The sequence below is a fragment of the Patiria miniata genome, unplaced genomic scaffold (assembly GCF_015706575.1).
Source record: "Patiria miniata isolate m_02_andy unplaced genomic scaffold, ASM1570657v1 HiC_scaffold_5, whole genome shotgun sequence".
Classification (NCBI taxonomy): Eukaryota; Metazoa; Echinodermata; class Asteroidea; order Valvatida; family Asterinidae; genus Patiria; species Patiria miniata.
Genome location: NW_024037072.1, coordinates 14313982 through 14329874, shown reverse-complemented (window position 1 = coordinate 14329874; position 15893 = coordinate 14313982). Strand labels below are relative to the sequence as shown.

The window sequence follows — 15893 nt, the reverse complement described above, 5'->3', positions numbered from 1 at the left end:
TAACATGATTAAGGTAGAATAAGCATGGAGTTTACAATTGTATTCTTTTATAATTTCATAATTACTCACTAACATGAAGATGAACATTCTGAAGGTGCTCATCCATTGCTCTAATTCATGCATGTACATTCACAAATTTTGATTTGATGAATTTGAAATCTTGTGAAAAACGTTTAGCTGGTTCAGCAATGTATAAAATAAAACACGTGGTTTATAAAAATTAGTCACTTTATTCATTTTAGTGACACCACTGAGACGCTCGTAAAATTTGTAATATTTCGGCCATCGATCAGGGCGTGGTCATATCACATTATAGATGATAGGAGCACATAAAAATCTAGTTTGGTTTCATTATGACAAGGACGCACAAAATATTTTTCCTCGGTTAAACTTTCTGGCAATACTATTGAAATTATCTAGTCCATTACCGGTACCCCATCCATCCGGCCACCCCCAGATGTTCAAACTTAAAAGGCTACGCCCCCTCGTGCGCATCATGGCCACATGTTTTATGTAAAGTACGTCGTGAGACTTGAACGTGGCAACGGATATCAGTTACAGCAGGTACGGGTATCATGATTCAGCAGGAACGACTTGTGAAAGTTTAGACGTTACTAACAGAATGACCGTTTCAGCCGAATTTCGGCTAAATTTGACAGAATTTTTCGGGAAAAAAAATCGAGTTTGACAGAAAATTTAGTAGAATAGATTTTTTTTTCAGCAAGTTTCTAGCAGAATTCTGTAAAATTGACCTATCGCGCGCGGTAGAATCGCATTAGAATCGCATTAGTCAAAGCAGGTCGCAGCTTGTGTGAAATATTGTCCATGATATTCAAATGGACGCGGAACGTGCAAAATCTGAGACAAACAAAACAGTGTTCAAAAACTACATTATAATAGGGTTGTCTAAGGGGCGTGGCTTACTCGCAAACAGCGATAGTTTAATGAACCGATCCAGTAAGCCCCGCCCACTGCGCACTGGGCAAATTAACACGTGCTCTCTGTCCAATGCCACACTGCATTTTCCTGCCGCGCGCACCATACGCGCGTGCACCATAGCGTGCGCGCATGTCGGACTTTTGTGCACGCACGTCGGACATAAATCACGACTGTGATTGGTCAGAACACCATGGGGCGGTGCTTACTGGATCGGTAAATTATTGGTGGTCTGACAGAAAAATATGGCAGATTTGAAAAATAGGGCTGATTTACTTTTGGAAAACTTCAATTTGAGCTTGACGTGTTATTAGTACATGGTAAAGTACTTCAGACCATGTTCAGACCATTGCAAGCCATAACAAGTTTGAGAAACGTCAATGTTTCTTTATATTCTTGTTCAATTTTATTTTTTTAGAGGACATTTTGTGCTGTTTGCTTTGTTTGAGGAAATTTTATAACATCTGCGGTCTGCCAGGCCTGTTTATAGTGTATTTCGTGTAATAAAACGTGATTTAGTAGATTTTTGTTAAATCTAGCAGATTTTTGAAGCGCATCTAGCAGAATTTTGCCATTACCTTACGGACACCCTGACGATTACATTTTGTATGCGCTCCTTGACATCCGTGTCGTTACGTACTGTGTATTTTGCATACGCATTGCATTGCACTAAATATGGCGGAAGCTGTGGTAGATTCTCGCTCGACGTCTGCGAGATTTTTTTGCCACAAATGCTCGACAGAAATTGCTCCAGAACTACCCGTAAGTCCCACTTGTACTATGAGTTTGAAGTTTTCGTTTGGGCTTGCGTTTATGTTTGTTCTAATTGTGTGATTTTGTTAAATAAATGAATAGAAAATTAGAAAAGAATTAAATTGTGAACATTGCACTTTGCACTGCACTGCAGTCATGGCAATTTTATGGGAAATTCCAATTTTTAATTTTAGCCTATCGTCTATCGATGCTCTCTTTTTAGGCCCTTGCTCTCTTATTTTCATCTTTTAAGCTTTTTTTATGAAGATTAAATGGTTAGAGTCCTTATTTGTTAGTGTGTTCCATTCAAAGCAGGCATGACTGGGGACCTTTCAAAAGGATTTGGAAAAAAATGTTGCAATCTGTCGCCTCTAAACTTAGTCCGAGTAACGAGGAGTAGGATAGGAATCTATGAATCGCCTTTTTTAACATTTGGACATGGTCGGGTGATAGTAGTAGGAGTCTGAGATTCATAGCCGTATCGCGTTTACCAATACCAATCTTTTTTTTTTTTACCATTTTCACTTGAACTTCAAGTTGTAGGCCTACCCCAAATCAAAATCTTCAGATTTCTCCCCCAAAACAGTCTTCAAATCAAACTGCTTTATGTGTTCCTGTAGGCTTCAGTGGGAATTGAAAAATGGTGGTGGTTCTTGGACTCAACTTTCACCTGACCATGTCCAAATGTTAAAAAAAAGGCGATTCGTAGAGTCCTAGCTTAACTTGGACCTATGCCTAATCATGCTAATTAATCATCTCAATGAAGGTCAGTTATTGCAAAAATGATGATAAGACATGAATCTGGGACTGAAAATTATTTCCAATTTTGTAAGGAAATACTCAGAAAATTGTCTTGACTCTCCAGAAACTTTGTACACAACCGCTGAATTGATGTCAGTTTGCAACATTTTTTCCAAGGATTTGATAATGTTAATACATTGAAATACAAATGTAGGAAACCTGAACATTGTCAATTTTCACAGACATTGTTGAAACGATTCGAGACACAATAACATTTTGTATTTTTCTTAAATAAATTATGGCTAGAGCATATCAATGTCATCGTTATTGAGGAAAAATACATTTTTACGTGTATGTTTTTAAAAAAGGGTCGGGATACTGCATGCAATTTTCTTTTGACTTAATTAATTTTTTCATTTTCCAGCATACAAGAGTAATTTTGACTTTTTTTTCTGTCAGATAACTACAAATATTTGATGTTTATGTTTGTACTGCAGGACTTCACATGTCCCAACTGCCATGGAGGTTTCATAGAGGAAGTGGGAGAACGGGAAGATCAAGAAAGGTAGCCTAAGGCCGCTGTTTGCCTGACAAGAGTTTTAACCCTTACTCTCTGTGGGTAGTTTACTGCATGTCAGTTGGTTATGCCAATGCCCTCCAGCTGCAGTTTATTGGCAGATAGTTTGTCTTAACAGTGAAGGCTCCAATTGGCAGGAGTTGGAGGCCCTGGAGGGTGCCTCATACTGACCAGCTGGGGGCACTCACTTTGTTATCAGAGGACTCTCATTGTTCTCTGTGGCATGTATTGGAGTGCCTGTCCAGTTACCCTTGAAATGACATGGCAGATATTGGAGGGCCGTGCAAAAAACATAGGAGATTTTCTTGAGGCACATATTGGCATGCGTTGGAGGGTTTAGTAGGGTAAGGGTTAAAGGGAATAAATAATGTGCTTGGCTGGTTTTTAAGCTAGTACGTTTAAAACTGGCTCAGGGGCCTGGACGCTGATATTTGGCTCGGGGCATCTATCGGCAACCAGGCCCCTGAGTCAGTTTTATCTACAATACTGGTTGAATACCGGCTGAGAACATATTTATTCCCATTCATAATTATACCTTTGAGTCAAAAAGTCAAACCAAGTCGAAAATTATAAATTTTCAAAGATTTTTTTCAACAATTTGATTTCATGTTTTTTTAAACACCCCTCTAGCTATGTTATGATATGAGCCTCTTGCGGGTAGTCGTAGATATCTCGTTGTATGCGCAGATTGGCGCGCGTGGCTCGTACTGCACGATGTGGTGGTTTGCGGTAGTGCCGATGCTGTTTGAAGTTAGGACTCTCGAAAATACGGATTCATTGGTAGTTTTGCGCATGCTTAATAGAAGATTGTGAACATTCAACCAATAAAAGGGTAAAAGGGAGTAGATTTCACAGGAGTCCAAATTTCATGTGAAACCGGAAAATATTTCAAACCAGCCAGCCTTGTTTTATCAACCGTTTAAAACCACCCACGTGATGGGCTCTTGACCAACAGGAATGGGTAAATTGTCTTAGGTAAATCAAATTGTCTTAGATAAATTCATCTTATGAATTGTCTTAGGCATTTATGAATCATGTTTTATGAATTGAATATATTTGAAGGTTATTTCAACGCAGACTGACCATGAAGGTAGTTTTGGACTGAGTCATTCACTCAAGATTTGGGCTCAATTTGAACTAAACTAAGAGACTCGTACTCAGATTGGTTGATTTTGTGTGATTTATGACCAGGGAGTAGGGACTCGAGCTTTGACTTTCTTTCTGAATGTAAGCCGTGTAATGTGATTCAAAGAAAAGCCTTTTTATTTCCTTGCAGAACGTCGGATGCCAGTGATGATCTAGGGGCTGACGGGAACGAACCATTTGATTCAGCGCTTGTTTTCTCATCGGTAAGTCTCAATTCAGTTTAGTACTGAGTACCAGCGCTTTGTTGACTGAGTACTTCGAGTCTTGGACACACAGCTGACACGAGTGTGCAAGAGTGCCAGAGCAACGACTAGACTAGACTGTGCCAGATTATGGAGGACTCAGGATGGTTCTGAGCAAAAATACCTCAGTAGTTAAGGTCGTTAAAAACATTAACTTGATACTTCACAGAAGTGTTCAAGACGAAACAAAGATGGAAATGTCCCATTACAGAAAAAAACTCAATTATGTTTTTTTTTTATCATTTCACCGGCTTTCTTCACAGTTATGGAATCAGTTGTCCAGTCCGGAACAACGAAACCGGTCACAACCTGGTCCCAATCAAGCTAGCAGCAGCAACAGCAGTAGCAACAGCAGCAGCAGCAGCAGCAGCAGTGGTAGTAGTAATAACCCCGGTAGCAACCTACGCAGCAACAACAACACAATAACCATAGGTGGAAGCAATCCTGTTAGGTTACATCACTTTGCTCCGTCGAGGGGGCCCTCCAGACTCACCCTGCAGCGCATGGGACCTAGAGATAACAGGGGCGACCCTGCTGCAGATATGATAGCGTGAGTAATGGGTGGTTTGCCCACAGTATGATATCATACATTAGAACACAGCTGTAGAACACATCCCGTTCAAGACTTAAGTCCACTTAAGGCACCAACATTTTCAAAATGTTCAGCCAAAAGCATAGCTGACCTTCTTTTGTGCAAATTGTGGATATCGGTCGTTGCATTTCTCCCCTAAGTTCTGAGCTCGTAAGCACAGAAAAAAGAAAAGGGCAATTGTTCACATGATTGGTGACTGATTTGAAGAATTTTTTTCCTGGCATTGGCCGTCTATGTACGGTCAATTTTGAAAGAGAGTCTTAATTCAAAACGTAAACATATGAATAAAATTGGCTAGACCAATTTTTGGAATATAAAACATCACTATTTAATACTTTTCAAAGGAGAACATTTATATTTTTGAAGTCTACCTTTATGATTTGAAAGCTTGATAGTCGGGGTAAATCTCAAGCATGGAATTAAAGGGAAGATACAAATTACCACTAAATTCTTTACTGGACTGTTAAGGAATGACAGTCTAAAGCATCCCGTACAATCATGGCACCTGGTGTGCTGACATTTTTAAGTAAAGTTGTATTTTTGTATCAATTTCCAACGCTGGTCAGCCAGTGTTGGAGAAAACTGTTTTTTTTTCCTTCAAAAACATGATTGGTTTTCTTGGTTTTTGCAGCATCTACGAACCCAAAACGTGAAACAAGTCAGTGTAACAACCTTTGCTTTAACATTCTATTCCTCCAAATTCATTTATTTCTGAAAATTACAGCAAAAGCAAATGTTGTACATTCCCTTTAAGTAAATGTTTCTCTGTTTATAATTCTAGAATTCTGCAGCATTTATTGGGTCTCGGCAACCCTATGTCACAAGGACCCGGCGGCTTCATCTTTCCAGTGTGAGTATTATATTGGAGACAGTGTTGTAGCCAATTCCATCACAAGGGCATCACAAGTCCATCACATGCCCACCACAAGTCCACCATAAATCCATCACAAATCCTCACAAGTTCATCACAAGTCCATCACAAATCCTCACAAATCCATCACAAGTCAATCACAAGTCAATCACAAGTATGTCACAAGGGCATTACAAGTCCATCACAAGTCCAGCACAAGTCCATTGCAAGTCGTCACAAGTCCATCACAAATCCTCACAAGTCCATCACAAGTCCATCACAAATCCATCACAAGTCCATCACAAGTCCATCACAAATCCATCACAAATCCTCACAAGTTCATCACGAGTCCATCACAAGTCCATCACAAGTCCATCACAAGTCCATCACAAATCCATCACAAATCCATCACAAATCCATCACAAATCCATCACAAGTCCTCACAAGTCCATCACGATTCCATCACAAGTCCATCACAAGTCCATCACAAGTCCATCACAAGTCCATCACAAGTCCATCACAAGTCCATCACAAATCCATCACAAATCCATCACAAGTCCATCACAAGTCCATCACAAGTCCATCACGAATCCATTACAAGCCTATCACAAGTCAATCAGAAGTCCATCACAAGTCAATCACAGGTTTGTCACAAGAGCATTACAAGTGCATTACAAGTCCTCACAAGTCCATCACAAGTTCTCCTAAGTCGTCACAAGTCCATCATAAGGGCATCTCAAGTCCATCACAAGTCCTCGCAAGTCCATCACAAGGGCATTACAACTCCATCACAAGTCCTCACAAATCCCTCACATGTCCATCACAAGTCCTCAGAAGTCCTATACAAGTCATTCAGTCCCAAGTCAAGCCAAAAGCTATTCAAATGAACTTTGACAAAAAAAAAACACATTCCTTTGTTAGGCCAAAAAAAATACTTGGTCTCTGGTCAGACAAAAAGTTCCGGAATTGATGCAGCGACGCGGCTTTTTTTTTTTTTCAAGCTTGGATTGTACAGACAAGGTGGGGTACTATTATTTTTTTTTGTGTCCTCATGTACACTGGTGTCCTGCATAATTTGCCTTAGTGCCCTCAATCATTTGCCTTGGAGCAATTTCCCATTCCTTGGTGCTCTTTGGTAAAAAAATTTGAGGAGGTGTGGCAATAGAGGGCGCTGTTGGAGCTACCGCGGAACATTTTGGAAAAAAAAAAAGATTGACGCGCATGGTTAAAATCGACGCGCGCGCTGACCAGAGACCAACTATTTTTTTTTGGGCCTTAGTGTTAATCCCATGTTGTGATGGACTTGGAGACAGTACATCCCGATTCAGATGGCTTCATGGGCAATTTTGTATCGCAATGCCCCTCTTTCGTTTAAGTCCTTAAAAGTGTTTTTATCATTCCGAAATGACTTTTGCTACCAGGTTGGTTTGTTCAATCCTAATGACCCTATTTTTGAATAATTTTGCACAGTATCTTTTGGTAGAAAATGCGATTTTCTTAGGCATTTTATAGTTGACGCCATACGAATCAACAAAGTTTTGCGCATTCACGGTGCGTTTATCTTTGTGTTGTCTTTTTTGTCTTCATCATCGTTTAACAACGGATCCTAGACCCAGGATAAACGACTGTTCTGAGCTCTAGTACAAAATGCACTCAGTGGACTTGCCTTAATTGGTTAGACGCGTGATAACGGGCATTAATACCCGTTGGCACGTAATCGCGAATTTTCCAGATGTGCCATTGTGTTGGGTTTTTGCACGACATCTAAAACGGAAATATTCATAAAACTGTAAGTAAAACTACTTCTTATTTAAGATATAATTGTTCCAAATTATTTTAAAAATAAATACTTCAGGATATAACAGATGGTATTGTGCAGTTTTTGTCGTCATAGATGAAGTATTTACCCAGGAAATAAACGTCAAATTTCGAGGAGAACACCGTTTACCCAAATTTCGTTTTTAATTAGGCTTTTATTAAAAAGTTTTAGAGAGATAGGATGCCGAACCGACGAAACAAAAGCGACATTTCATTGTTCATCTTAAAGCTAAAGATATTGTGCTCGGCATTACCATGGTTATGTAGTTATCACTTATCAGAATTCAATAATAAAGACCAAAAATGTAGACTCATGAATATTCAAAAATATAATTCGCTGGCTTGACAGACTTCGAGGCCAGATCGGGGAAGAGCCTTTCAAATCTGAAAGCCACCGCGCGCAGTGGTCTTTGCTGAAAAGTATTCATGGTATTTGCCACCAGTACAGGCCGTTATCACGCGTCTAACCAGGAGTTGGGCCGAGTCGTTCATCCTTGTGTGTAGGATCCGTGGTTTAACCCCAAAATTTTGCTCAAAAATCAAAACACTGTCCTCTATCCGCAACGCTCCTGTCGGTTTTAAATGTTGGCAACTAGTTTGGTAAGTCCAATAACCTAAAGTAAAAGTGGATTTGTGTTCTCTTAAAGGAACAGGGCCCGTAACTACACAATGGCCACTTCATGGGGGTTTAGCTTAACCACAAAAAAAAATTATTTGATTCATTCAATCTGCCACTCAGTGCACTTCCGAGGAGACCATACTGCGACTGTTACCCATCAGAGTAACGCCAATAGGAGGTCCAGATTTAAGAAATTTGAAGGTTTGCATGGTGAAGATAGCAATAAGATTAACCCTAACAGAACTCAACCCATCAAACCCCAAAGGCATGTTTTGTTGGAATCTGTCAGCATGGGTACAGTACCCCTAAACTGACAGTCTTTTACATTGGGTTAGCACACCTCCAGAATCAAAGGTAGAAATATGTGTGTGCAGTTTCCCATATGGAATTTGCCAGGATGAGTATGGTTCCTAGTAAATCATGTTAGGGTTAAGGTATGTGGTAGCACCATGTGACAAATCTCTTTTGTGAGTTTGTGAGGTTCTGGAAAAAAAGGGAAACTCAATGTTTCGGACAGTGTACTCTGCCCGTGGTGTCATGCAGTGGGATGGGAAGCAGTGAGACGCCTCAAGGATGGAACAGTGGAGTCCTAGTTGGAGCAGGAGATGCTGGATGGTCAGTGAGGCATGTCGGTGTGAGGTCCATGCAGAAGCTTGGGGATGCTTGAAGATCAGTGAGGCGTGTCACTGTTGAGGAAGGGAGTGGAGGGGAAGGTTGCCAATGGTGTAGGGGGCCCATAGGCTGACTAGGTTGAGTGAACTGTGTTGCCCTTGGGTATAGAAGACCCAATGGACTGTGTGGGGAGGATGGGCTAGATGTCACTGATAAACAAACCGATGTCTTGGGTTAGGCCAAAAAAAATAATAGTTCTGCTTCCGGTTTCCCTACCTACCCTATTTTGACAGCCCCTACTCTGATTTTTGTTTTATTGGAAAAATGAGGAAAAATTACCCAAAACCGTCAATTTCTACCTTTTGCCCTTGACTACATGCAGACGCCTCCATATGATTGTACACCAAAAAAATTGGCAAAAAAAAATAATTTCCCTACCTACCTACCCTATTTTCGAATGCCATGTAATCGGAAGCAGAACTATTTTTATGCCCCGCGGCGAAGCCGAAGGGGCATACTGTTTCCGCCTTGTCCTTCCGTGGGTGGGTGGGTGGGTGGGTGGGTGTGTGGGTGTGTGTGTGGGTGGGTGGGTGTGTGGGTGTGTGTGTCCGGACAAATCTTGTCAGCGCGATAACTTGAGAAATACTTAACATATGAACTTCAAATTTGGTTTGTGGATTGTTCTTGGTAATCCTAAGAAGCCTTTCGCATTTGGGCCCAAAAGGCCAAAGGTCAAGTTCACAGTGGCTAAAACAATAGAAATCTTGTCAGCGCGATAACTTGAGAAATACTTTACATGTGAACTTCAAATTTGGTTTGTGGATTGTTTTTGGCAATCCTAAGAAGCCTTTCGCATTTGGGGCCAAAAGGCCAAAGGTCAAGTTCACAGTGGCTAAAACAATAGAAATCTTGTCAGCGCGATAACTTGAGAAATACTTTACATGTGAACTTCAAATTTGGTTTGTGGATTGTTTTTGGCAATCCTAAGAAGCCTTTTGCATTTGGGGCCAAAAGGCCAAAGGTCAAGTTCACAGTGGCTAAAACAATAGAAATCTTGTCAGCGCAATAACTTGAGAAATACTTTACATGTGAACTTCAAATTTGGTTTGTGGATTGTTCTTGGCAATCCTAAGAAGCCTATTGTATTTGGGGCCAAAAGGTCAAGTGTCAAGTTCACAGTGGCTAAAACAATAGAAATCTTGTCAGCGCGATAACTTGAGAAATACTTAACATATGAACTTCAAATTTGGTTTGTGGATTGTTCTTGGTAATCCTAAGAAGCCTATTGTATTTGGGGCCAAAAGGTCAAGGGTCAAGTTCACAGTGGCTAAAACAATAGAAATCTTGTATTTATTCTGAGATTATAGGGATTAGGTATTAATTCATATAAAACCTACAGAAGACACTAATGCTGTCAATGAATGTTCCATGTGACCAAGGTACATGTAAGTTGATGTTAAAAGAGTGGTGTTATGTCATGGGAACAGTCACGGTTGCGGGGCATTTGTGTTTGTAAACACACCTGACTTGTTTTCTTTTGGCCTTACTGTATGGTCCTTGAAGATTTCGATGGCCTCTCTGATGCGGCGAGGGAACCAACGTTCGATGCTGGTGATGAGTTCAGCCTGGTGCCAGTTGATCTGATGATCTTCGGTGTGCGAATGCTTGGCTATGCAGGACTTGTCATAGCGTCTGCCATGGGCTTTGTGTTCATTGAGTCTGGTAGGGAGGTCCTGCAAGTCTCGCCGATGTACACTTTGCCACATTGGCAGGGGATTCTGTACGCTCCTGGTCTGCGATTGGGATCTTGCCAGTCATGTGACTGAAGCAGGTTCTGGATCTTCATGGGCGCCATGTGAAAATCTCTGATGCTGTGCTTGTGGAGAATATATTGCATGTGGTGGGAAGTACTGACTAAGTAGGGGAGGGGTAGTGGAACTAGTGGCACCAACTAGTTGGCCTTGGGTATAGGAGACCCTCTGGTTGGGGTGGTTCTGGGATTCATGAAATTCAGAGAGGAAGGTGCGAAAGGGTGAAAAAATGCATTTTTGTTTGTTTCTGAATGCTTTGTACAAATTGGTATAAATTTCAAAATTCATGAACAGCTCACTCAAGTACAGCATGGTTGAAGATATATGTAGGTACATTTCCTCCTTCAGATTGTAAAGTTACCTGATGAAGTGTTTATTTTATTTTAACTTTTGAAATGGCAGTCAGATGTTGAATCTTCACGGCAACCCACGAGACTATGCATGGGGAGAGGGAGGTCTAGATGCCATCATTACCCAGGTAAGACATGAGGGGCCAACATCCAATTAATTTGAAGTGCTCCTACGGTAGCAGATGCCGATTTCATAAAACGCTAGGATTAATTGTATCTTAACTTAAGATGGATAACACATCGTAACTTACAATGGATGCTGTACAGAATTTCAAGAAACTTACAATGGATATAACACATCGCAACTTTCATGGAAACTCATCGTATGTTTCAATGAGTTTTCATGTCATTGTAAATATAGTGTTGTTTCGCAGCCGGCTTAAAGGCATTTCAGTCAAAAAGACCGGATCAAAATCTTTAAATTTGGTATGCGAATTCATGAACTAATGATTCCTGAAGAACAGAGTCATTAAATTTAGAAAATGAACTTCAAATTACCAACTTAATTACGGTCTGACGCGAGGGTGTTCTGTAGTCAAGTAACTACTGCCATGTTGTGTTGTGATTTGGAAAATTTTGGAGAGAAATTATAACGACTCTTCACTGAATATTTGATGACTGTCAAATAATTTCACACACCATACATGAAACAGTCCTCGAATGGTTCTAAAAATACACTTACAGCGCATCACAGTAATACGTTGAAGTTAGTGAAATCCTTCGTAAAACCCATAGTAGCCATGATTGATCGTAGAGCGGCAATCCATCGCAAGTCCTCTGGTAGATCGTCAGTTGCGATGCGTTTCGTGAAATCTGTGAAGAAAATTAGAATCAGTGGTTTACAATGTTTTCCTTCAAAAAAGATTTTGAAATATTTCTTTTCTCTGTGACCAGTTACTAAATAATGTTGAAGGGCAGGGCCCATCACCTGCATCACAGGAAGACATTGGCAAGTTGCAGACAACTACGATTAACAATGAACAGACGGGTAAGATTGTTGGAATTTTACAAATTATTGACGGATTTCATTGCAACATATTTTCAATAATAATCCAATAATTCTTTCCATTACTGTGTGGATAACCAAAAGTTTTAAAGGTACATCCAGTGTCTGTTTCAATATTGGTTTTATTTGTCCCATTTGTTGTCAACTGCAGAGAATAATCTAGAATGTCCCGTCTGTAAAGACGAGTTCAGCGCTGGCCAAGTTGTCAAGCAGATGCCCTGTAAGCACTTGTTTCATCCCGACTGCATCATCCCATGGTTAGAACTGGTGAGTGAGGTCTTGTCCCTTCTCTTAACCCTACTCTTCCCAAATTCTCCAAAATCCTCTTTGCAAAATGGAGGATTTCACAGGATTGAGGCTACATGGAAAAAGTGTGTTGCTGATTTTGGAGGATGCACTGTGTCAAGGTCTTGGGCCGGACCTTGTGTTGTTTATGCTCAGCCGTGCATAAATGTAGGCCTGTATTGTACTTGAAATCCTCTGCACTGCTCCAGGATGTCACTGGCTCTGCCTCAACATATTGACAGTGATTGCTGGCGGTTTTTGCAGGATTTAGGCAGCGGTCACCCCTCCAAGGACCGCATTCAAGAAATAACGGAGGATTTTGCGGGATTGAGACTGTATGCTATTTTTACATAGAGGCAGTTGGAGGATTTTGCAGGATTGAGGGTTACATCCTAGCAAAAATGTCTAGGGAGTTAGGGTTGATTAATATTAATATAAGATATCACTTGAACGTTGTTGCATCAAACACTTGGCCGTAGACTCCATGTAGTAGCAGTAGGTCTGGATGGTACTGTGCAGGTCGGTCATGTGAGCCAGTTTATAGGACACACTCAGCACATGTACTGGTGTGAGTATTATGGACTACCCCCTCAAGTGTCTCCTTTACCCTCCTAGTCTTCTGCGATTCACAACCGTTCAAGATTTGCAAAAACCACTCCTGCCCACAGAGATAGCACCCACACTTCAAATTCCTTCGATGTAATCCTCTGTGGAGTATGGATAACACTTGAAATCCCTGCACATTTCTTTGTGTGGTTTAGCTCAGGGCCCAAAAAATTGAGTTTGTTGAAGAGCATGGAGAACGCAACTTTAAATATTCATCATCTATCTGTTTTCACCAGTGAGGGCGTGTTATGTGCAGTGTCCATAAGAATGCCACACTCAAAAATTCCCATGCAATACTGCCTCTGTGGCTGAAACGCAAACGTTACACATGCAGCGTCGTTTCAGCCATGTGGCTATGCTTACATACGTTCCCTCTCATGCAGACGTGACCAATATAATTCCTTTTACTACAAAGGTAATATTTTTTTAACATCGGAAATTGAGCCACCACTCAAGATATTACTAAATTAATGAAGTCCGTAGTTTCTGTTAGTACATGTCTGTAAGCCCTTTGTTATCAATTTTTGTTTTTAGCATAATTCCTGCCCAGTATGTAGAAAAAGCCTGGATGGCCTCAGTACTGAGAAAGACATCGACACCACCGGAAATGGTTCTAGTGATTCAACGCCTTCTCTCTCTTAGTAAACCATGCAGTTGGTAAGGTAAGAAGAGCCCTCGGTTTCATCCTTTTCAACTCTGAGAGACCGAGACTCATGTTTGAATCTTACAGAGTAAACTTAGTTGGCATCTTGCTGTGAAACTGAGCATTTCATTTGCTTCATTCGGGCTTGTAGGTTACAGTGCCATGCCTTCATTTTGAGCAACCCTTTGTTTACGCTGAAATCAATTGAATTTGCTGATCTTCACGCTTCCAAGAAACCTTTAGTTCATTCTTCTTGGTTCAGAAGCTTGCCTTAAAATCTTGAAAGGTTAAGAATTTGTCAACATTTTTAAGTACTACAAAATGTCATATAGGCCATCAGCCTGGGGGTTTGGTCAGTATCAAATCAGGGCATAAATGATTATAGTGCACATGCGCAAGGTATACCGCCCCTAGAGTGGTAACAAGCATTTTGATGGACATTTTGAAAAAAGGGTGATAACACCCAAAAAGCTGCCACCGCTGCGATGCTATCACATATTTTCCAACTCTGGAGGTGTATGCCTTGCCAAAAATCGCTATGACGATTATTCCCCCCATTTGATACCGGTTGCCAACATTTTGGACCGAGGCTGATGGCCTGTGTGGTATGGCATCCGTTTGATTTGTGAAAATTTTATTGTAGACTTAAAGGGACAATATTTTAAAATGTCTCCCTTGAAAAATCAGTTGTGTTCAATTTAACTATATTTTTTATCTAGTTTTGATTCCTTGCTTGTTCTGTATGCTAATGCATATTTATGAGCAAAACTGTGATGTCATTCAAGGCAGAAACTTCAGTTTTACATCTGCTTCAGCATGAAGAGTCACTAGAATTTTGGGGGCTTTGCTGAGGTTACTTTTCTGCTTTTGGTGGTTCGTTGTTGTTTCAGTATACGACAGTACAGTGAGAAAACTTTATGCACACGCTTCTATAAGCAGAATATGCAGTTTACAATTTAAAGGAGAAAACCTGATCTGAAGAGCATCTTCCTAAAGTGACATCACAACAAGGACCTCCTAAGTTGTCCGGAAAAGCATGAAACATTTTAAATGATAAAAAAGTGCACTTTTCAATATTTTTGTTTTACCAAAAAGGGATGTCTTGTAGTTTATATACATGTCAGATGAATGGATATTTGCTACAAATGTGCTCCAGTGTAAAATCCATTTCATGGCCCTTTAATTTTATTTTTGTACAGAAGAAACACAGTTCATCATTACAGAAAATAAAAAATTTAAAGAAATTCTCGGAATATTTTCTTTTGTCTTGCCATGACAGGTTATGCAGCCAGTGGGCAGCCATTTTGTCTTTTTTTCGTCCAGACCCTGAGCCTCCCACAGCTTCTACACCATTTGTATGCACCCTCCACATACCGGCCAAGCTACAACCAACCAATACAAACAACTTGCAGCTTCTGGTAATTAAAGGTATCTTGTGACAATAACACGTGTCAAGTTATTTCATTCTGTATTTACTCTCCTGAACAAATTGTAAATTTCCAATGAGTCTGTCTTGAAAACCTTGCTCAAAATCTTGCTATCATTGTGTGTTATAAAGGGCTTCGTTAGGGTAGCTCATATTTCACAATTGACCTGGGCCCAATTTCATGGCGCTGCTAAGCACGTGATTTTCTGCTTACTGATTCTCCGTCTATTTCATGGAGACCGTAAGCATAAGCACAGCAAAAAAAAAACGCTTACTTCAGAGGAAAAATTTGCTTAACTTAGTGACGTAACAATAGAAACTCCATGCTTGCGCGACCGTTAGCACATCCACGCCGTGAAATAGTGCTTAGGGTTAGCAACTTTTTCTGCTATGCTAAGCACAACTTTTCTGCTAACTGTTAAGCAGCGCCGTGTAAATGGGCCCTGATTTGCAAGTCATTGACTGAGCCAAAGCATAGTGTTCATAAGGTGGAATTTGATTTACAAAGCATTGTGATCGCTAACTTGCATTTTCTGTCTTGTTGATCGCAAATTTTCCGAACCAAAAAATTCTAGGAATTATGAAAGCTCCAGGAGAAAAAAAAATCCTTATTTCCTTAGTGGAAGGGAATATTGATCATTACTATACCACATACATATTCATGAGCCAGAGCCAACTTCCTACTGGTCCATTCACCATCACATGTCAGTTTTGCTATTTACCAAGGGCGCATGCGAAGATTCACACATAGGATAAATATGGGTTCTACTACATAGCTTCTACTATGCATGTGCTTTATGAAAGCAATTGTAGAACTATCACATGGGAGTAGTGCCCACACATGAATATGGTGGAAGGTATAACTTGATGAAAGTTTGTT

At 40.4% G+C, this 15893-nt stretch overlaps 1 protein-coding gene across 1 annotated transcript; it reads left to right on the top strand.

Annotated features, from left to right (window-relative positions):
- The first annotated feature begins 1527 nt into the window (after positions 1-1527).
- Positions 1528-15205, top strand: LOC119741609 (E3 ubiquitin-protein ligase RNF126-like). Its single transcript, XM_038217429.1, has 10 exons — positions 1528-1698; positions 2928-2995; positions 4284-4356; positions 4659-4945; positions 5769-5837; positions 11100-11175; positions 11942-12035; positions 12205-12320; positions 13479-13606; positions 14867-15205. The coding sequence occupies exons 1-9, from the start codon at positions 1612-1614 to the stop codon at positions 13584-13586; spliced, it is 978 nt and encodes a 325-aa protein (XP_038073357.1). The 5' UTR covers positions 1528-1611; the 3' UTR covers positions 13587-13606; positions 14867-15205.
- Positions 15206-15893: the final 688 nt, after the last annotated feature.

Coding starts and splice junctions, on each gene's coding strand:
- LOC119741609 (XM_038217429.1), top strand. CDS start 1,612: ATGGCGGAAGCTGTGGTAGATTCTCGCTCGACGTCTGCGAGATTTTTT. Junction 4,946..5,768: donor CCTGCTGCAGATATGATAGC/GTGAGTAATGGG, acceptor TTATAATTCTAG/AATTCTGCAGCATTTATTGG. Junction 12,036..12,204: donor GATTAACAATGAACAGACGG/GTAAGATTGTTG, acceptor TGTCAACTGCAG/AGAATAATCTAGAATGTCCC.